The 23441-nt window shown below is 41.9% G+C and overlaps 2 protein-coding genes across 6 annotated transcripts in view; one reads left to right on the top strand and one right to left on the bottom strand.

Annotated features, from left to right (window-relative positions):
• Positions 1-23441, bottom strand: part of LOC111159943 (PPFIA binding protein 1) — a 174542-nt gene that overhangs the window by 89649 nt on the left and 61452 nt on the right. The gene's annotated exons all lie outside the window — the stretch shown is intronic.
• Positions 4587-6289, top strand: LOC111159944 (chromosome unknown C12orf71 homolog). The gene is made up of 2 exons (XM_022522642.1): positions 4587-5231; positions 5828-6289. The coding sequence occupies exons 1-2, from the start codon at positions 4587-4589 to the stop codon at positions 6140-6142; spliced, it is 960 nt and encodes a 319-aa protein (XP_022378350.1). The 3' UTR covers positions 6143-6289.

The following is a 23441-nucleotide window of genomic DNA, read 5'->3' as shown; positions in this document are numbered from 1 at the left end:
GGATTTCTTCTCCCAATACAATGTAATAGCGCCTAAGGCAATCAGTATTTAAGTTTTGAGGAGTCAGAAGTTATGCTCAGATTTGCAACTGTGGCGGGGGCACTCAGTACCTTAACCCCTGTGTCGTTCAAGTGTCAACTGCACTTGTATATATAAATATGGAGAGAGAGAACAGTATATAAATAAATAAACTTTCAAGTCTTTTCTGAGGCTTCCCCCATTTGAAACTTTTTATCTTCAGGACCACTCTAAATGGTGGTGGTTTAGGCTCGGAAATAATTTTTTTCCAACTTACATGTTTATATTTAGTTCAAAGCATTCCATTTCCATGGGTAACGGTACCACAGCTTTTCCCTCACCTTCAAGGAAAGAAAGCTACTCACAAATGCTTTTCTAGGTTCCCAGTGCTCTGGAAGGCAGTCACAGGGATTTTTATAAAAAGCCAGAGCAGAGTGATTTAGGTCTCATTATGCCAAAGAGGAAGGTAGACACCCATTTTAAGTCTTTTGTCCACCCCAAATGTGGACACCATTGTTCTGGGCCATTCCCATGTACCACACACCTTCTGCTGTCTCTTAGAACACACAGCTCCACTCAAAGTGGCTTCTTTCAAAGAAATAGTGGAACATGGGTTTGCTTTTGGGCTGGGTCAACTCTCCTAGGGATCTTCTAGAGAGAAGGGAGGCAGTCAGCCCCTGAGAGACAAGAGCATGGAGAGGGTAGGAGTAGGGGCTTTAGACCCAGACATCCTATGTTGAAATCCAGGTTCTAGGGTTTATGATCTTGGAATGTCAGCAAGTTATATAACTGCTCATGCCTTTGTTCCTTCAACTGTAAAACGAACAAATAACGATACTCAGCAGATTGGTTTGCTGTGAGGATTAGACATGTGCACAGAAAATGCCTGTGTGCCTATGCCACACACACAGGACCTGGCATGTAGTAAATGCTCAATAAATGCTAGGGAGACTGTAGGTCCTGATTCCACGCCCAGTGGGATTAATCTAGGTCCCCAGTCACTCATGGGAGTTGTGATCACTTGCCAGCTGTTGGGTAGAAGATATGGTTTTTTTCCCCAATTCCATCGCCTGAAACAGAGTTACCTAAAAAGTCTTATTTAGCAGAACCTAAAATTTAAACCTGCGCCATAGTCAAAAACCTGAAGCACAGCAGGCTTTAAATGTAATCTCATTAGGGGCACTTGGGTGGCTCAGTGGGTTGAGCGACTGCCTTAGACCCAGATGGTGATCTTGGGGTCCTGGTATTGAGCCCCCAGAGCCCCTGTGTCAGGTTCCCTGTTCTGCGGGGAGTCTGCTTCTCCCTCTGACCCTTCCCCTGCTCATAAGCGTGCACACAAGCTCTCTCTCACTCTCTAATAAATAAATAAAAATTTTTTAAAAAATGTAATTTTGTTAAATGGAAATAAAGAAGAAAAATATTTAGAAAGGATCTTAAGTAATTGATAGATTCCAATGAGTTGAGGTTCTTTTAAGTCAGACTTGTATTTTTTGACTTTTTTCTAGTGTGTGTGTTTAAATTCATGCCTCTTTTTTGATAAATATAAAAACTTTATGGTTTCTCTTAATGCTATTTAAAACTTGACATTTTCACAAAATGGACCAAAAGCAAATCTAAACAATGTTATTTTAAGAATATACTTGTTCAAACTACACATGGGCTTTATCTCTAAGAAACTGAGTAGGTGCCCTAGTCCCTTCCTGGAAATCACTGAACTGACCAAAAAGCAGAATTGTACAGCCTCACTGGAGGTTGCTAGTTTGTCAGGATAATTTTGTTATAGAAAAGTTTTTTTGGTTTAGTCTATGCAGCTGAGAGCCCTTGATCCTACATGACCCACATTTATCCTCAGAATTGCACATTTGGAAACAAGAATTTTGAAACAATGAAAGATTTACTACCTCCACCTATGGTTTACCCACTGAGAACAGTACAGCACTGAAGGCAGAGTGACCAGATTGGATCACTGTGGGGCTATGATCTGACCAGTTCCCAAATAATTTCATGATGCCATTAGAAAGGGAAGGGTTCACAACAGTGGTTAAGGGAAGAGCAGTCTGGGAAGTGGGAGGGCTTGGTTCTAGAAGAACCAAGACACCTTATGTTACTGGAGCCATTCAACAGAACTGGACAAAGATTCAGTTAACAGAATTGGTGTAAAATGCAAGCTTAACCTTGCAATAAGACAAAAGCCTAGCTGGGAAACTCGAAGAAGAAAAGGGAGGTCCTCAGCACTGCATTCTTACAAATTTCTCTATATCCATCTTCACTTTCTTCCTTCCAGTATCAGGGTATAACAAGCCTGTCCCTCTAACCATGCCATGAGTCCCACCCTTACACTCTTCAAAAGCAGCAGCCAATCTCTTATATTTTGAAACTCTCCCTCCATACTGATTCCTTGCCCCTTTTTTATTTGGGGATTGGGTACAGAAACTAACCTTGACTCAGCTTCCTCCTCTTACTTTCTTATTCAGATATTTCTAAAGTATAGTCTGTATTCATTGTTCTCACTTCCTTTCCTCTCATTCATTTCTTAACCCCACGCAAACCTACCGATTCCATTCTCATAGATGTCCACCAATAACATCCATGCTGCCAAGTCCATTGTAAGTTTTGTTTTAATCGTGCCAAGTATTTAAATATATTTTGAATTGCCTGGAAGACTGCCTTATAAATGAATACCACTATCCTGAGTACCGTCTTACAAGATAAAAGTCCAAGCTCCCTAACAGGAGTGGAAACCCTTTCATGATCTCCCTGATCTCAGTTTACCTCATCAAGCTTGATCTCCCCACACAATCAGCTATTTTTCACCTGGGTGTCCTTGATCAAGCTGTCCCCTCTGTTGGAAAGGCCCTCTCCCCCAACCCTTCTATCACCTTTTTAAGAGAGAGAGAGAAAGAGCACAAGCAGGGGGAGAGGGGAGTGGGAGAGAGAGAATCTTAAACAGGCTCCACACTCAGCGCAGAGCCCTACACAGGGCTTGATCTCACAACCTGAGCCAAAAATCAAGACAGTCAGATGCTTAACCAAATGAACCACCCAGATGCTTCCTCCTGAGCCTTTTTACTTCACAAACTTCTACTTCCTCATAAATACTCAGATCAGACGTAATCTCCTCCAGGAGGCCTTTCCTGATATCCCCACCCCAATCTCACCCTGGCTGCCTGAGGAACCTCCTTTCGTTCTCCCACATTATTTTTTAAGTCCTGTTGTTGCACTTACCGTTCTGTCCTGTAACAGGCTGTTTATGTCTGTCTCACCAAATAGGCTCTACACTCCCTTAAGGCAGGAGCCATCTTCCACACCCACGTGACAGGAGGGAAGGAACCGCCATCGCATTTGCTCTTCTGCCCTCAAGAGGGATCCTCTTCAGACCCAGACAGGATGAGCACAGAATAGGGGGGAGCAAGGGGATAGCTCTTGTGGCTTTCTATCCCTTTTTTTCTCTTCCCATATTTCTGACTCCAACTTGGGTCCTTGTGTTGCCATAGTAACCAACAGTCCCAGAACACAGACCTCTGGCAGTTGGACTTCTAGTCACTGCAAGTCAGGATCTGAAGGATTTCTAACATCCCCAGTTTATGGCCCAGGAGCTGGCAGTGCCTTTTTCATGTGGGCAGCCACCAGAGCAGGACGTGACTGTGTTTGTGTGTGTGTGTGTGTGTGTGTGTGTGTGTGTGTGTGTGTATTTCTTCCACCCACACACACCTACTGGAGCATCACAGAAAAAGCTACACTAAAAAATGCCAACAGATGGTGGGAGGATGGGCATCTAAATGGCTATAACCTTTCTGGAAAGTAATTTGATACCAACTCCAATTTATCTGTGATCTTTGATCCATCAAAGCCACAGATATATATAGAGAGAGAGGGAGACACAAGGATTTATTGATAAGGGGGTTTACTCAAGACTTATTAAAAGAGTAACAACCACTTAATGGTCATCAATCAGAAAGTCATTAAAAATGACAAAATAGCCATATACAGGTTTACTGCAGAGTATGCCATAAAAGAGAGTGATCTCCAACAGCTGATGTGACACCCACACATATGCAGGTATGTGTATGTATATGTACAAATACACGGGTACACACATATGTACATATAAAGAAAAAGAAAAGGAAATCCACCAAAATCTTTCCAGGGATGGTTATCCATATCTCTGGACAGTAGGATCATAAGCGTATTTAATTTCATCTTCATACTTTTCTGTATTTTTCAAATTCTGAGCGATGATCATTTTTTCCTTTTGCAACGCAAGTTGTTTCAACTGCAGCAAGACAGATGACAAGCAGTAGCAGGTGGAGAGGATTAGCTGAGAGGCTTGTCACACAAAGAAAGGCATTTTTTCAAGGGAGGAGGGTGGCTTTTTTTGTCCTTCCTCAAAGAATACAAAAATTGGATGAACTTCTACCAGAATGGCATAGTAACAAGCAGAAAAAGGAATGAATAACATTACTGCTTAAATACTGTGACTTCCCTCTTCTCCGCAATCCCACCAAGTTTTTTCTTTCTTTTGAAGATTCCTGAGTTGAGGGAAACCTGAGAATGAGTCCCTGAACTCCATGGCACACTCAACCTGCAGCAGCGACCAATCGGACAGCACAGACTGCAGCTCACAATCAAACCTGAGCCTCTCTGTGGGTTATTTCCCCTCGGAGGACACCTTCTCCCACGAAAACACCATCTCCTGGGAAGACAAGTCTCCCAAGGGTCTTCCAATCCTTGTCCCTCCGATCCAAGGGACATGGAGGACAGAGAGTACAGGCAGACTCCTGAGAAGACAAGACCAGATTCGGGACAACCCAAAGCAGTTCTGCAAACTCAGCATCACCCTGGCCTGGGATGTTGATGTGGGCTCTAACAATTCAGGCTCCGTAGCTAGTTGGGACCTAACTGGAAGCAATCAGTGGATCAACAAGTATCCTGAAGAGAACAGACAACTGACTCTCAGTAAACTGGACAGTCTTGTACAAAAGCTTGAGACATTTCTAGAAAATCAGAAAGATGATGAAGATGATGACTCTGCATTCCCTGGATCTGCCCAGGAGGAAGATTCCCAGTTGTTTGGCAGCCCCCCTCTAGATATAGCTCAGGTCAGTCATCAAGAACATGATACTTGTCAGCACGTGTCCCATGCCTGCCAGCATGAAGGCATCATCCAGTTTCCACAGATTCCACCAAGACTTCGGGAACATGAACTTGCTGAGGTGAGCAGAGAGATGTCTCACAGGCAAAAAGGAGATGGACCTGGTTGGTGGTGGGGGGCAGTTTGAAATGATGCATGGAGCATTATTCCCTGCTCTAAACCAAGGTCAGCCTCCCTCAGTGTCTGACGTGGCAGGAGAGTGAGGGAGAAAGCAAGGAAAGGGGTCAGGGTGGAGCTGAAGGGAAAATACTGAGGAGCACTGAAGGAGAAGAGAGGATAGGGAAGTTAAGAAAAGTTATGATACTGCACCCGCCCCATGTGTGTTGAAGTATTAAAATTTTGCATTTACAGTTGGAATTTTTTTTTTAAGATTTTTAATTTATTTGACAGACAGAGATCACAAGTAGGCAGAGAGGAGGCAGAGAGAGAGAGAGCTGAGAGAGCTCTCTGCTGAGCAGAGAGCCCGATGCAGGGCTTGATCCCAGGACCCTGGGATCATGACCTAAGCAGAAGGCAGAGGCTTTAACCCACTGAGCCACCCAGGCACCCCTACAGGTGGATTATTTTTGATAGAATGATTTGAATTCTATAAGTGGTAAATATTAGCCAGATTGTTATCCAGGATTTGCATATTTAACTCCTTCATTTTCTTGGCAGATGATAAGCCAGACAACTGCCAGCCAAATGACAAGCACTATAGAGACCTCCTCAGTCTCATCAGGTCAGCCGGAGAAGGAGGACACTCATTCCAGGACACGGGCCCTCTCCTGTGTGAACTTCAGGTGGGTCTTCGGCTGGCTAAGGCAGCAAGTCCTCTCCTCACTTCTCAGGAGACCACACCGCAAGGAGGCCACTGAGAGCCCTCATAAGTTGGCACGAAAAAAAAGACTCTCTCACAGAAGCAAGAGAATCCAACCTCAAGATTCCCTCGAATTAGAACACCCTCTATCGCCAGATTTTTTAACCTTTTGATAGCCCCCATTCTACAATCCCCATGAGTTAATTGTTTTCTAATAAATATAACACTCTTATCTAGTCATGTCTTCCTCTTCCAGCCCACCATCTTGACTCGGGCTGAAAGTCTGTATGTTGTCTGGAAGTCTGAAATACATTCTCTGCGAATTTTAAGTAGTATTAGCCTTCCTAATTTAAAAGCATTCTTGCTCTCCTCCTCCTCCCTTCTTACTGTATTTTACTCTATTTTTATACATTTTTATCTTAATATTAACCCAAATGCCCATTTTCAGAAGGCAGTAGTATAACCCAACAGATTCCCAAGATGGTAGTGTGGTTTTGGTTGAACTTCTATGGCTCGAACAAGTGGCTGAGATACTGAGTCACTCAGGAAGCAGATTTCAGTTGGCAGTGTTTCAGGAGTTCAGACGGTAGATCCGATGTTCCCAGGAGACTTGACTGGTTCTAGTGTGTGCTGCATTGGCTAGAATGAGTGGCTCACTCCGGAGGAATGTGAGGACTGGGAATGCTACTTAACCACTCCAAGTTTAACCCTCCTCATTCAGAAGACGGGGAAGATAATAATATGAACCTCACAGGATTGCTGGAGAACGAATGAGATAATGATAATTTCATTGTTGCTGCTGCTATGGCTTCTCCAGAGGATCTCCCCAGAAAACCAGATCCAAGGGACATCCCAAAGGGAGAGTTTAAGAGTAATTCACATTAAAGTATTTCCCACACAGAAGCAATATTTACCCAAAGTTACAGGTTTCTGCAGATCTTGACTCAAGCAAGTCCTCTCCCAGTCCGTTCCCCACTGTGTCTTCTGAAATTCCTTTACAAATGGCAAACTTCCCTCTAAATTTCAGCTTCTTTAAGGAAGACTGTACTCACCTCTCACCCTTTTGCCCTGACCTCTCCCTCTTACTGATATCAACTCCCCTCCCCACGACCACTACCATCCTCCTTAACCACCCACAGGCTTACCCAAGAGCCTTCCTTCAGCTTTTGACCTGCAGAGTTCAGGTGCCTAAAGCATCGGAGTCTTTGGTCTCAAATTCCTCTCTTTCCTCAACTTTAATTCCCTTTTCTCCTTTCTTCTTCTCTTTCTTCCTTCCTTCCACAAATATTTAGCACAAAGAAGTTCCAGATACTCTTCTAAATGACAAAAACAGACACTCAATCCTTGGGGCTCAGGTGGCTCATTGATCAAGAGAGAAAGCCATGTAAACATAACGACCAGAACAGCTTACAGGTGATAACAGTTTGTATGAGGTACACACTGATTACTAAAAAATAATTCAACATGAGGAGGTGAATTGTTAAAAGTTTCATGTCTGAGGTTGCTTGAGTTAGATTAAGGTGGAGGACTTGAAGCTGCTGGATAAACTGGTGTGGCGTTAAGTGTGCAGTCCTGACTGGTTACATGTGAGAGACAGTGGGGACGATATTGCCCGAAGAATGACAGACAGTACGATGGGATGGAAGACATCAAACAACAGGGCTTTCTTAGCAATACACTCATGGTCACGTCCTGAGCTTCTTCAAAGGCAGACTCCTCACTTTATCCAACTCTCTGAGAGCATTTCCCTTTGACTGGCTCCCTCCAACGCCCTCCCCCACCTTCACTTCTCTTTGACTTCGCACGTACTTTGAGTCCCATTACCACACCTGTTCAGGAGTTTTGGTCCCTTCTTTCCAGATCCAGCCCAGGCCCCTCCTTCCCCAACTGCACCGTAGCCACCACATCTAGTAGCAATCACAAAGCCTTGCCCTTTCCAGAGCTTCTTTCAATCCATACTCACCACATTCTGCAAAGGAGACTTGTGTTTTTCCTAAGGGCCAACACACAAAACACAGGAATTACTTTCTCCATTCCTGAAGAATTCCCCCCACTGCCTTTTCAAGTCCTCCCACTGCCTGGGGAATTCGTCCTTAAAGACTCCAAACTCTCGAGTTACTATGAGGCCAAGAATGATCCTTCTGGCTTAATTTGACCACATCCTTCCAAGCCGTCCCCCAGGCCCCCATCCTGCCACCCCCCACCTCCCCTGTGACTTGTACTTTTCAGCTCTCTTTACATAACTACTTTACCTACGGACTAACTTTTAGTTCCTTTTTATCAGAGGATCCTAACGCAGTGTCTGGTACAGAGCAGTCTGTCTCTATAAAACTTTTAAAATGATTTGAATATATCTTATTTCTTTCAACATTTTCCTATATAGTGTTTTTGTTTTTGTTTTTTTTTAAGTGAAATACAACAGCTTAGAGTTGCTATTCTTTAAGTTAAAAGTTAGGGCGAACAGAGTTAAGAGCAGGTACGGGGATGGAAAGGGCATAGACAGGAAGTGAACAGAAATCCATGGAAGGTCAAGAGAGGTGGTGACCCACAGAATGAGAAACCTAACACCAGGGGAGGTTAGGGACTAATCTGGAATGTCCATTCAACAAATATACAAGGAGCCTTAGTGTTGCTTTAGGCTAAAAGGATGATCTGTCTAAAAGATGACATCTCCTACTTTCACGGCATTAGTAACCAGAACTCTGTTATTTTAACTCTTTCTCTAGTAATTAAGTCAAGCTCTAAGAAAAACTCAACTGAAATGAGCTATTTGGAAAGACTGCCCCCGGTTAATTAGACGCCCTGTTCATTAGCAAGATCGCTTACATATTTGTGCTCACTTTTCAGTGTTATATAAACCTGCTTGACAGGTATGAGGTTTATCTCTAAAATTCAAACAATGTATTTTACAAGCCTATACAACAAATGTTCTTTGTAAGAATTAGAATTTGAAATATTCATTGGGGTTATCATGCTACATCTCAGAAAGCAAGTCAAAGTGCTTAAGAACAGGAAATTTTTCAATATCTCCTCATTCATTATGGTGTCAAATATGCTATGAGGCTATTAGCCACATGCTAAACTACAACCAGGTTCTCCACTTTTTGTCTCACACATGGGGCTGCGGTTAGAGGAGGCCCATTATACATCAAAAGGACTGAGAGCAAAATGGAAGTGGTCCCTGGAAGGTCCTACCTTTGCTGTGACCTTAAGCTTCGAATGACTGCACTTGCCAGAACTAAGACTTGCCGATTTAACCAAAACATTTTGGGATTCCCATTATCTTAATATCCAAAACTAAAACAACTCCTTCAAGTGAACTGCTCAACCTTGAAACCCACAAAGCTCAGCTAGTTGCACTAGACAAGTGTTACCTTAGATACTCATATTCTAGAATCAATAATGTCATAATGAGCCAGAATGCGGTGAAAACTTACCAAGCATACATAGAGAGCATTCCGCTTTCTCCACACACAGGAGAGACTAACGCAAATTTTATTGCCCACCCCATGTCAATTTCTTACTCAGTAGGATCCCAATGAGAGAAAAAAGTATGTGCGCCGTACCAGCAAAACAAAATCATTTTCTTCAGACTTAACATAATGTTGAAATTTCATAGCTCCAGAGGATACACAGGTCTAGGTCTACCTAGTTACAAAAACAGCCTCCGAAATCCTCTTATCAAACAACGAAAGGAAAAATGAAACAAATTATAAATGAATTCCTAAGAACGCCTGGTAGGGTTTTTACCCCAAGAGTTAAGAATGGTTTTGTTTTGGCAGGAAGGATAGCGAAGTGCCTCAAAAATAAGTCTTTGCATCATGAGTTGCAAGTGGAAGAAGGTCTACGGCAAGCAATGTACTCTCTAATTGCAAGATGCATGAGTAGGCTTTATACTGCATCGCCAGGAGTCAAGCTTTTCCCCCCGACCCCCTCACCCCCTCATCCCCCAACAAAGAGAACAACACCCTGCTTTCAAAAGTGAAATGAGATCCTCATCAGATAACACGGAATCACTGAGTGAGCCAGTCATGGGTCGGGTGGGTACAAAAGCCTTAAGATAAATTCCCAAAAGGATTATAAACCTAGACCAAGAAATCCCCCTACCAAACAATTTGTTTACTATTCCACCGTTCAAAGGAATTCCACAGTCTTGATGCCCTTTGGATTTCAGTAGAATATGCTTCCCAAAGAAATATTTCTGAGGCCTTTTCAAATGGGAGGGCACACATTCAGACTGTGGCTGTTTAATGAAAATTCCTCTCATTATTACTGAATTCTCTTGGTCTAGAAGAAAATCAGAATGGTGATTTAACTTCATTTGTCCTCATCTGTGTCGATGAAGATTTATTATTTTAAGTGCAAATCTCCCTCTCCTCATAGAACTTCCCCATGCACCCACTCACAAAGGTAAACACCAGACAAGTTCATTGTCAATACAGGCTTGGAGAGTTGTTTCCATGTTTCCCTTTCATCACCTCAACAGCCCTCTGTCTTTGGGGCCTAGATTTCTCCCCAAACAGGCATGACGATGAAAAGGAGAATTCTTCGCCAGTAAAGTGACCACAAATTCAGTTAGCACCCTATCACAACCACCACCATAACCACAGACGCACATAAGAATCCAAAAAGAATGCTAACCCACTTGCTGTGAAGAGCTCAAGGGTTATACGGAAGCGCTAAATCACTACACTGTACACCTGAAACTCATATTCCACTGTATGTTAACTAGAATCTAAATAACAACTTAAAAAAATTGAATGCCAAAACCATTGGGTGAATGGCTGTTAGGGAACAAGACATGCACATGGTCTCGGGGAACTACCCAGCAGACTACTCATTAGTTATCAGGGGGATTAGGTACCTTCACAATGGAGAGAACTGGTGAACGCCAGCTTAACCAAACGATTTGATTCAGCCTAACCAACATTACGTATCTTCTGTTGCTACCACTGTTGTGTTTACCCTGAATTGGATCATGAGGAATCCAACAGTCAAATGAATCCAGAATATAAGAAATTCTTCTAGACAATTCTAGACAACCACCTTAGACTTTTCAAAATTTAACACCATGAAATACCAAATAGAAGAGAACAAAAAAGTCAGGGAGAACAGACAATTCACAAAGGAGACCAAAGAGACATGATGACCAATTGCTATTCATAATCCTTCACTGAGTCATTCACCAAATTCTCAAAACGATGATAAAAAAAATTTCTTAATAGATAGACAAATATGAATATGGACTGTATCTTAGGTCATTATATCTATATCTTATATCTGTATCTTAGGTTATTATAATAATATTACTATTATCTTAAATCATGTTATTATAATAAGAATATTATGGCTATGTAAAAGAATGTCCTTTGTTCTTAGGAAATTAAGAGTGAAGCATCACGATATTGGTAACTTACTTTCAAACGGACCAGAAAAAATATATAAAATAGAAAATGAGCAACAAAGATGGGAAAAATGTTAAGAAAAACCTCAATAGATAGGAATCTATTATGAAAATAAAACATTACATTTGCTATACTTGTGTGAAAATAGTATGTTAAAGATGTACATATTTAAAGCATTACAATCTTTAAACAGAACTTAGGCATTGATTTCTCAAATTATATAGGCCAGGCAATTCTCTAATCTGGATTCAATCATTCATATTAGCACCTGCCTTTGGATTCACCACAGGCTGCAAGGAATTTTCAGTCTCCTGGGTTAATAAACATCCATCCCACAAGTCCCTCTAACTGTAAAAAGTTGATCCAGTTGAAAGCAGACCAGCATACAGGAATTTTTTAGAAACTTTCAGATTTTAGGAGTTTATTTATTTATTAGGAGCTTTTGTTGAAATTTAAAAGACTAATTTTTGCCAAATGGTGAGCTAGGCTCTTTTCTCATTTGAGTTATCACAAGTTCCAAGTAGCCTGGAGACCTCAAGTTTACCTTCAAAAAAGACCTTCTTGGACATTTTCTGTTTTTCCCAAATCAAGGAACAACCTGCCACTTTATAGTACTAATTCTTGCAGACTGTTTTCAACATTTCCTTTTATTTCCAGCAGTGCAAGAGTGTTTTGCTTTTTAACCCTAAGAAGCAGCATATGCATACGGTCACCTATAAGGCGCTAGATATACTGGGGAACTTGTGAGAGCAAAACAGTGCTTCTAGAGTCCTTACTAATTGTTTTTGGTAAATTCCTCTTACAGGATTAAAGATATACATTTTTTTTCTTAAACAAATTTACACATTCACTTATATTAACACTTTGCAAATAATTCAGAAAGTTCAGAGACTCCTTGAAGACTACTGTTCAAACCCAGGTTCAAAACCCAAAGTTCTCAACAAAACTTTCTGGCTTCAAGTCCCAGGCCTACCTCTTATTTGCTGTGGATGCAGGGAAGTTACTTAACCTCTCTGGGCCTTCCATTTTATCTACAAAATATGATCCTAGTAGTACTAACCTCACAGTGTTGTGGTAAGGATTTAGAAAGAGTGCCTGGCACACAATATGTGCTTACAAATTTTAGCTGCTGCTAGTTGCTGTCACATATTTCCTTTTTAAAATCTTCCTGTTAAAAATCTGCCACAGCTCCTTATGCCTATAGAATTATGTCCAAGCAAACTGTCATTAAATCGCTCTAAATTCAGATCCCAATGTACTTTTCCAGTCTTATTTTATAATGCTCTGCACTCGCCCCTCATATTCCTTGAGGTACTTATTCCCCTGTACTTTTCTGCCTCCGTACCTTTCCTTATACTGTCCCCTCTCTTCGCAACTGCCCCAACCATGTTAGTCTACCCTGCTACCTATACTCCTAAATCCACCCTTTCAAGGTTCATGTTGAACTCGAGCTCTTCTGCAGGAGCGAGCAGACTAGAAATAATCTCACCTTCCTTTGTGCTACCATAGCACTCCCTGTAATAAGTGCACGTTTTATCATGTTTTACAGAAATGTGCTGCCATGTCTCCCGCTAGACAAAAGTCCCTGTGTTCTGCTTATCTTTTCTTTTCATGCTCCAAAGTCCCTGGCCCAGTTTCTTGGACATGGTAGCTCCATGATAAATATTTGGTGAAATGAATGGTTAATCTACAGGAAAGAATTGAAACAGATAATATCTGAAATTGAATGTCATTTCCTCTCATATAAAATTTAACTAGCTTCTACTTTAATTAAGTCTAGTCCCTGGATATTTATATTGGGGGCCACCGAGCGTGGCGTAGTGTAGATGTTTCCTGAGTGGAAAAGCTCAGTTTTGTACAACAGACAAAGCTAGTCAACAAAAGAACAGTCACATTTTTCTATTTGAGTAGAAATTGATATTCTACCCTCTTTTTTTTTTTAACTTGAAAATATCTTTTCTAAAGTCTTCCTATTTCCAAATCCTCCAGATAATGTTCAGATTCCTTCACCCATTCAAATACATTAACTGAACATAACATCCTAGAGGCTGTGCACCAAGATAGTTAGAAAGACACTTCCCTTGAAGGGCTCATAATTGTTGGGGGGGGGGACGGACATCTTGCCAGACACAGCACAGGGGACAATCTGGGAGAAGAAACAGACAACACTGGCAAAGGGAAGAGCCTAAGCAAAAGCCAGAAGTCCTAAACACAGCAAACAGTGTAAAGTGTAGTTTTGCTTGAGCACAGGGAGGTAAGAGACAGAGAAGTCTGAAGTGCCGGGATGGAAGCCAGATCACGAAGGAGTTTTGAACTGTATCTTCCAGGGAGAATGGAATTTTGAAGCAAGCTATTGGGATGATTAAATCCAGAAAGGTTTCTGATCACAGCAGCACAGCAGTGGGACCGAAGAGGGAAGCTGGCAGCAGGAATAAGAGGAAAAAAAAAAAAAGAAACAGCTAGCCAGGCTATGTGGTGAGATGGAGAAGGACTAAAATGCAGTTTTAGCCCTTATGTAGTTTTCTCAGTATGGTTGGTGGTCCTGCTGTTCCTCTCACAGGCCAGCTGCAACACCCTCCATGCTACACTACTTTCTCTGACAATTAGTAAATATATACATGAGTTAATTTAATAAATGTAGGAGACAGGCAATCATCTAAGCTGAAAAGATGCATCAGACTCCTCAGGTGACCTGAAGTAGGTTCCATGCATTACCAAGGTAACTTCTTCTTGCTCTTCCATTCGTTCATTCATTCATTCTAGTCGCTGCTCCCTCTAGTCGCCATTCCACTATGTCTGGCTGTTATCATTTCATGTCAAGGACATGGGGATACACAAGACCTTGCTCCTTTCCTTCAGGTGTTCAAAGCCTGGCAGAAGCGTTGTCATCCATTCAACAACAGGAGTGACTAACAGGGCAAGCTGTCTGTAATGGTCTTCATCTTACACAAGGCTGTTTAAAGACGTGTTCTGGATAATGGTCACAATACAAACTCAGAATTCATTTTTACCTTAAATGACTGGTTTGGTACGTGAACTACAGCACTGAACTGAAAAGGGTTGCTGCCACAATAATTGGGATTACTTTGCTTATCTTACACAACAGGTACCTGTGGATGTGCCCCCTCTCTAAAATTCATTTGTAACCCCAAAATCAATACAAGCAGTGTTCTCATGGACACTCATAGGCATGCACAGCACAGCAAAAAATGTGAGTTACCTCTGAGCATGGTCCTAGCTGAGGGGGAACAAGGCAATGCTCTGCCTTCTAGTTTCAGATCAGCACTTGTACTATAAACACGTGTTTCTAGGGCACAGGGCTAAGCGCAAGAGGGCTGTGACATGCCTTGCAGAGAAAAACGGGTATGTTAGATAAGCTCTGTTCAGGGATGGGGGGCACCTGGGTGGCTCAGTGAGTTAAAGCCTCTGCCTTCATCTCAGGTCATGATCTCAGAGTCCTGGGATCGAGCCCTGCATCTGGCTCTCTGCTCCGCGGGGAGCCTGCTTCCCCCCCACCTCTCTGCTTGTGTCTCTGCCTACTTGTTATCTCTCTCTCTCTCTCTCTCTCTGTGTCAAATATGTAAATAAATAAAATATTTTTATTTTTAAAAAAAGCTCTGTTCAGGGATGGGTTAGAGTGCAATTGATTGTGAGTTCAATGCTAATAAATCAACAATATTAAATAAGGTGCCTTAAAACAGAAAACAGAAACAAGGCCATGCAGGGCACCAGGGTGAATCAGTCGGTTAAGGGTCTGCCTTCAGCTCTAGTCATGATCCTAGGGTCCTGGGACTGAGTCCCGTATTGGGCTCCCTGCTCAGAGGCGAGTCTGCTTCTCCCTCTACTCCAACTCCCTGTTCATGATCTGACTCTCTCTCAAATTAATAAAATCTTTAAAACAACAGCAAAAAAGAAACAAAGTTATGTACTCATCAACCGAGAAAATGTTGTGACAGAGACTGACAGGAACCTAAAACTTACACATGCCCTGGGGCCAATGGCTCAGCATTCACTAATTCAGCACCTGTGGTGACTGCTACAAATGAGAACTGACTGTATCTATCAGTTAAAGAGTACAACCAACCATCTGTAGCACGTGATTTTCCTCAGCTCCCCCTTCTGAGGATTCCGGAGGGCCACAAAGGGAAGAACCAGAAAACACTTTCTGAATCCTACAACCCTCCAGTAGAATGAGTGAGCATTTTTCTGCCCCTCCAGAGTCACTCAGACTCCCAGGGAAGTGCTTGCTGCTGTATTGTCTGGCTAAAAAGGGGAGGCCAGAGAAAGTGCCAACAGGCCACGGGGTGCTGTGGGCCAACAGGCCAGGAGGTGCTGTGGGTCAACATAAACAGATGTTTTGGGTGTCACTGTTTTCTGCTGCAACTAGTCTTAGTTGGAAGGTCTGATACTCCTTGAAGGCCATTTGCTTCCCGCTTGATGCTTGTGTTTCTCACTATCCCAACAACACAGGAGATTCCCTCTGGGATACGAGGCTTCAGAAAGGGCTGTTATGTGCCAGACCTCACTCAGGACCCATTTCGACTATGAAGAACCAAATAATCCATTCTTTAATTTCTAAAAGTTTATAAACTGCAAGACAATATAAATCCCATACATCATCCAAAACTTGTGCAAATGCCCCAGGATTCATGTTTCCCTCTGTAAAAGCTAACCCCCTCAAGCAGGAAACAACTTCTGGACACTGATATATTGGAAGCTGGTGTCCTGGCTCCAGAAATCCCATGCATTAGAACCAGAAGCATTCACGAAGAGTTCCATCCTGGGTCTCCCTCCCTCCCAAGGTTGACATCGTGTTTATTTGTCAAACAAAACAGTCATCCAAGTTCAGACCTATTGAAAAGCTTCCAAGCAAGATGAGAGGCCAAGGCAAGGGGGAGGAACAGCTAATCAGAAATCAAGGGCAGGAAAAGCTGGACCCAAAATAAATATAGTACAAAATGCCCAGAATAGCCCAGGAAGACAGCTGATGACCTTTTCTTCTAAAATCTCTTAATATCACAGTATCAAATAGCCTATGTATCTAAAATCAAGCACAGAACTACTATCACAAAGGTAAGGAACAAAGTAAAAAAAACAGAAAAACAGGAAAAGCTGGTGGTACAGTGACAATTTGCGCTTTAAAATACAACTAAAACACAGAAGACAAATACAATTAATGCACGGTACTGACGAGTCCCTCACTGGCGAGGGATTGACCTCAGTTCAAGGCAATGGTCACAGGAAGCTGTTGAGGCTATTTCGAGCTCTGAAAGCTACCATCATTTCTCAAGAGATAGCATTTTTTCTTTTTGCCTAAAGACTAATGGTTCCTGCTACAATGGCTGTAAATGAACGCACTCCTAATTTAAGTCTCCTCTTAATTGAACAAGCTCTGGGCTGTGCCTTCTCAAGCAGAGGGAAGCATCTTGGTATTCAAGGAACACAAAACACACCTGGGGACACAACCTCATTTCTTTGATTATGATGCACAAAGCCTTGAGCTACTGCTAAATAATAGATTTAAGAATTACTGAAATCCCTTCTCCCACATCCTTGCTCCCTAAGCCATAGAGAGCCTTGGCTGATTGAAATTCTGGGGCCAGAACCATGCTTTTCAAAAAATGTCATATTAAGCCACAGATCCACTACATGAGAGCCAAAGTTCCCTTGGACCCTCCTCCTTCTTAAAAAACTGCTGAGACTTGGGGCGCCTGGGTGGCTCAGTGGGTTGAGCCTCTGCCTTCAGCTCAGGTCATGATCTCAGGGTCCTGGGATCGAGCCCTGCGTCGGGCTCCCTGCTTGGCGGGGAGTCTGCTTCTCCCTCTCTCTCTGCCTGCCTACTTGTGATCTCTCTCTGTCAAATAAATAAATAAAATCTTTAAAAAAAAAAAAAAACAACTGCTGAGACTATATGCGTCAGTATCATCAGAAGTGCTAAGTGCTTCTAATTAAATACATAAATGCAGAGCACTTGAAAGAAAAACACATCACCTGTCCCGTTATAGAGCCAAGGCCTGTGTGCGCACACACCCTCCACATATTTTGATTATTTATTTGCTAAATGTGTAAACATTTCCTTTCTGTCTACAGTTGCAGCCTTGCATATCTGTATCAAAGAGAAAAAAAAATCAAAGTCACTGACTGCCAATTTCCTAAGGGGTGGGGAGAAAACAAAGCAACTGAGAATAAAAAGACGGCTGTGCTTTGTCCCGAAGAGCTCAAGCAGCCCTCAAACTCCATCCACACCCTCACACACAAAGGAAGCAGCTGCTTAAAGGCAGAGTTCTAAAAGCCCAACCACACCTCCCTTTGATTGTAAAGGAGATCCTAGATACTCGGTAAAAGAGGGAGAGAGGACTAGAGGGGGACAAATGGAAATAAAAATCTTTTGTGACTTTCATAATGGAAAGAAATTCATTTACATATTGCCTCAAGTTATAATGAACCAATAAAGTTCAAGACATAACACATATGTGACACGATTCCAGTTAGATCACCAACCCCCAGCAGCACCTTGAGAATCCATAGTAGGAATTTACCTAGAATAGCGAATGTTTGGTCCACAAAAGGCCGTGAGAACATAGAAAACTTCAACTGCCCTATGATAATTAAAGTGAAAAATACTACCAGGGTATGGACAAAGAGGGCCCAAAGGAACAGAGCTATGGGGGTTGCTTTTCTTTGGGACACCATTATCTCAGCGGCCTGCTCAAAAACCACTACATGAGGGTACCCAAGTGGCTCAGTCAGTTAAGTGTCTGCCTTCAGCTCAGGTCATGATCCCAGGATCCTGGGATCGAGTCCCACAGCAGCTCCCTGCTCAGTGGGGAGTCCACTTCTCCCTCTGCCTCTATCCCTCCCCCTGCTTGTGCTCTCCCTCTCTCAAATAAGTAAATAAAATCTAAAACAAACAAACAAACTCCAAAAAATCCCACTCTATGACAAGGTGGAAAGATTACATAAGCATGCCTGCTTGATGACACGGAGAGTCCCACGGCCTTCCTTACCCTGAAGAAGAGAAGACCCCACCAAAACCAGAGCAGAGGCCCCACCTCATTCTCGTGTCTGGGGCCACTCAGCCTCCAAAGGGGTAGAACCAGACAGCTTTCGCCATTGTCACCTGTGATCTCAAGAACCATGAAAACAATGGAGAGACCAGGGGGTTGCCTCTGCTCTGAGGCAAATGATATTTCTTCTGTTCGCCAGTTATCAGAACATCTAAATGACTGGAAGTACTTAAGTTTTTAGTGGAAGTTTTCCCTATATGTCCTCCTGCATCCTCTTATACTTGGGTATAAGAGGACAAAGGTCAGAACTTAAAAGTAATAATTAATAACACGACTTGGTATTTATTCTCATTTTATTAATCCAATGTCATTTCTATGACAATTAGTAAATGTCTGGAACAACAAAACAAATCCAGTTTTGGGGGGTGGGACACTCCCAACTCTGTCATGTGGGAACTGAGAATTTAAACAGAGATAGAAGAGAAGGCCAAGTACAGCTTTTGTAATCCAGCTAGGCCAATTATTTAACTACATTTATTTATGTAGCTTATATATAAATATACACACCCTTTAATGAACAGAGCATGTGTATTAAAGACCATTAAAGCAAATGTTGGTGTGAAAATAAATCTAGATACACTCAATATATATAAGCCTTATATCAGTCACAAGACTCCAGTCATTTAATTTTTTATCTGCTCTGGACATTAACTACTTTGTGAACCTAGGTCATATTTTGAAAACACTCCTTTGCCCACATTCCTAAGTACCAAAATCTGCAGTCAAAGGAACTTCTGTCTTGGGATGAATCGGTGAAAGAATCTAGCATTTAGAAAAACACAAACACACTCAAAAGTAAGTATTATGTTTAGAGAATTCACAGAACCCCGCTCTGCCTCAAAATGCCAATCTAAATCAGCTTCCCGATTTGACAGACAAAGGAACTGAGGCCCAGGGTAAACGATACAGAGGAAAGGCAATAGCTAGTTAGTAGAAAAGTCGGAACTAGAATTTCAGAGTCTTTGGTAAAATGTTCTCTTTGCTCAAGTCACTCTAAAAGTTTTCTTTTCAAAACACTAGATTACTGACTTGTTTGATCAAAATCTCACCAAGGGCAACATTGAGCTTAATCTAGATCATATGTCCCAATTGCTAGTTCAGAATCACTAACAGGTGAAAAGATTTGCCAACCCCAACCAGTCAGGATGTGTCCCCTAGCCTGGGTGTGGTGGTGTGTGGTAAATCACCCACAGAGGTCTTCTGACTGGCCAGTCAGTTAAGCATCTGTCTTAGGCTCACGTCATGATCCCGGGGTCCTGGGATTGAGCCCCACATTGAGGCATCAGAGCAGAGGGTTTCTCCCTCTGCCCCTCCTCCCACTCGTTCTCTCAATCTCTCTCTCTCTCTCTCAAATAAAATAAATAAAATCTTTAAAAAAAGAAGTAAATCACCCACAGAGCCTCCCACCAAAGCCCTCTAGTAAATAAAGACACTTGTTTGCAAAATATCTGGCAAGAATTGAGAGTCAATTCTTCCCAAACAAAATTATGATTTTTCCTTTGTGCAAAATGACCCGACTTCCCCCTGACTTTCAGCTCCACTGGCCTCTTCTTGAACTAACCATGTAAAGCAGTTTCAACAACCAAAGTGTCTTCACTGACTCACCCTGGGGAGGGACCTGCCAAGAACACATGGACAAATGCTTCCTTTCATCTTCCCTCAGATTTCAGTTAAAGGCGAGGCAAGTAGGAAAATATTTATTAGTTTTCACCATACTTAAAAAAGAAACTAGTCTAATATTTTAAAAAGAATTACCTGAAAAGTCCTATAAAGAATCAGATGCAGAGTCAAACCAGCAACATCCATAATAAGATTTGGAAAAACAGTAAGAATAAGGACTATTATTTTAGCGCCCATGCAACACACCCAAAAGCACACGGCTGATACTCTGCAGCAAACTGTCCCAGCAAACCTATCAGATCAGCATGTTAATATCCCTTCTTTAGAGATGAGTAGCTAATCCAGAGAGATCGTGGGAAAAGAAGGTGAGGGAGCTGTGACTTCCACAAAAAAATGGTCACACAGCAAGGCCCCCAGGCCCACTCCTCATATCTGTTTGAAAATACTTTTTTCTCCCCCAGTTTGGTAATTCTACCGATTAAGTCCATCTTAGCTCAAGATTCATACGTTAGGGACTGGTTTTTCCAAGCTTCCTTAAAAGAAAATTAGACTTAAAAAGAAATTTGACAAAATCAGAATAAATTTGTTCAGAAAATGCTTTGAGAACTCCTTCTGAGATTCAGCCTCCCCGCCTGGATCAGTATTTATTTCTTTATTCATCTCTTCAGACTCTTTAGGTCTCACAGCAGAGATCGTTCCCCTGCGTTGTCAGCTTTCCAAGCTCTTGATCTGGCTGACAAGATATCCTAAGGATTTCTAGGGTAGCCCAGATGTCTATCACTTCTGGATTTAGTTTCTCTTCCTCTCTGTAACCCCTTCCTGAATCCAAGCAGAACTCTCGCTGTCAGGGAGCAAGCCTTCCCACACCACAAGCCTTCCCACACCACATACAGAGCAGGCAAGGTCCCACCTGGCCACACCCTCAAGAGCAATCTGCCAAAACATCTTCATCTGCTCCTGACTAGCACACTCAGATGGTCAGGCTGAGGCAGACAAATCACCTAAAATCAGCGTGTCTGCTTTCAAAGATATTCATTTAGTCCAATATCCTTCCCCAGATCGGCAGAGTCTAAATTACTGAGTAGTCCCCGAACAAACAAAATACAGTCATCACCAGAAGACAGGCACGAAAATATTCACTGAAGCATTATCTGTTATTCATCCAAACTGGATAACCACCAAAATGTCCAGCAACTATAAAACAGATATATAACTGAATATCGTGAAAGCGAGGAGAATGGCAGAAAAACTATAAATATTGGAGATAAATTTCACAAATATAATAAGAAAAATTCACCAGGCACAAAAGAATATATAGGACATGATTCTAGTCACATGAACTTTTTAAACAGGCAAAATGAATTAATCAGTTATTTCCAAGGGCATTGGGGGTGCTGGCAACTTTCCATTCATCTGCATGCTGTTACAAAGGTGTACTCACTTTGTGACAATTATTCCATCAAGCTATCCACTTATGATTTGTGTGCTTTCCTCCATATTTCCATAAAAAGCTGACTGAAAGAGACCTCAGAGAATATCTGGTCTGCTCTCCTCAGTTGGCATAAATAAAAGTAATTGTTTCCCGTGTGTGTTAAATTATCACAAGGACACACAGGAAATCCATGGAAGGGCTGGGACTGGACATTGCATCTTTTAATTCCCCATCCAAGCACCAAAGCTCTCTCTCAAATGTGGGAGGATGTTTCTCCAATTTCCTTCCTTGTTGTGACTATGGCCAAGGTTTAGAAGAATTAGGATCATATTTCTATTAAGAATAAAACCCAGAAGGCTCTAGGCTCCTACCAAAGCAGGGCCAGGAAGAGCATTTTAAACACCACTTAAGATATGGCCAGTCAGAAAAAGTCAGCGCCTTGTTCACACTCTAGGTTTTGCCACTTACCAGTTGTGTGACCATTAGCATTCTCCCTACTTTTCTCTGAACTTCAATATCCTCATGTATATTCCTGAAAATATTAACTTGTCCCTTGCAAGGTTGCCATGACAATAACACAAGGTGTCAGAGTAGGGCCTGGCACATCGCAAGCAGAAAAAGTATGTGTTGAATACTGATTGACTTGAATGAGTCAAGTACTTGTCACTTAGCAGATGCTCAAGAAATAGTTAGGTGTTACTATTATTACTGAACAAGAATACCAGGGAGGAAGGGAGTAAATAAGCTTATGTGAAAACATCTCATTTTTCTAAGCCTATAGGGTCATTAATGGGTTGACCCAATTCTCACTAGCTTCGATGTGGCACTGAAATGGTCTGCGGGACAAAAGGCAACAAAGGATTTGAGAAGAGGGTGGTACTGTTCTTGGGCTACCTGGTCTGTATTTCCATTCTTGGTGCCAAACAGATTTGCTCACAGACTGCCACACCACATCAAAATTCTACAATCATCCATGTTAGTCACAGCACTTCAAGAATTAAAAAACTTTTCAAGAGGGGGATGGGTCATCAGTTCTCATAGACTTAATGAGTCAACCAACATAGTCAAGTAACTTTACTACTGGGGAAATATTTACACACTGAACATACAGAAATTACCTTTCTATATTCAGGCTTTAAAGATGTCAGAAATAAACCACGGAGAGTAGAGAGTTTACTCACATTTTAAAAAGCGAGTCTAAGATGGATTTTTTTCCTTCAGCTCTTCAAACCTCCCATGTACTTATTGGCCAACCGGTCCATAAAATTCTTTTATACTGGAAAGAAACAACTATAAAAAAAAATTAAAACTAATTTCAAATTAGAGCATACCAGGAAAAAAAAAAAGCTGACAGATGATAAATTATTCTATAAGCAACGAAGAGCATCTAACAAGGTAACACGTGTAATCAAAAACAAAAAAATGTGGGATGTCTGCATGGCTCAGTCAGTTAAGCACTTGCCTTGGGCTCAGGTCATGATCCCTGAGTCCTGGGATTGATTCCTCCCTGGGGCTCAGCAGGGAGTCTGCTTCTCCCCATCCCTCTGTCTGCTGCTCCCCTGCTTGTGCTCTCTTTTTCCCCCCCCTTCTCTCTCAAATGAATAAATAAAATCTTTAATATTTAAAAATAAAAAAATAAAAACAAGAAAATGTGTTAAGGACCAATAGATTTAACTAACTTCCTTCTAGTTATCCTTCTTTCCTTCCTCCTCCTTTCTTCTCCACCCCTCCACCCCAGCACTCCCTTCTTCTCTTTCTTCCTTAGTTCCCAGTTGCTAGGCAACCTCAAATATTCCTTGAAGCCTGAGTTTCAGGAGAAAACCACCAGCATTCCTTTTTATAGCACAAAGTACCTGCACCATGTTAGACACTCTATGAATGTTTGTCAAGTACATAAACGAACCACAATTTTACTATATTTAGTTGTTAAGGTCAAAAGAAAAAGAAA

This window comes from Enhydra lutris, unplaced genomic scaffold (genome assembly GCF_002288905.1).
Source record: "Enhydra lutris kenyoni isolate GAN:26980312 unplaced genomic scaffold, ASM228890v2 scaffoldscaffold72, whole genome shotgun sequence".
In the NCBI taxonomy this organism is placed as follows: domain Eukaryota; kingdom Metazoa; phylum Chordata; class Mammalia; order Carnivora; family Mustelidae; genus Enhydra; species Enhydra lutris.
The sequence above is the reverse complement of the archived record's forward strand: the minus strand, read 5'-3'. Positions and strand labels throughout refer to the sequence as shown.

Bases quoted from the DNA above. Each gene is read 5' to 3' on its own strand.
- LOC111159944 (XM_022522642.1), top strand. From the start codon at position 4,587: ATGGCACACTCAACCTGCAGCAGCGACCAATCGGACAGCACAGACTGC. The intron at 5,232-5,827 runs GTGAGCAGAGAG...TTTTCTTGGCAG, and splicing joins GGGAACATGAACTTGCTGAG to ATGATAAGCCAGACAACTGC.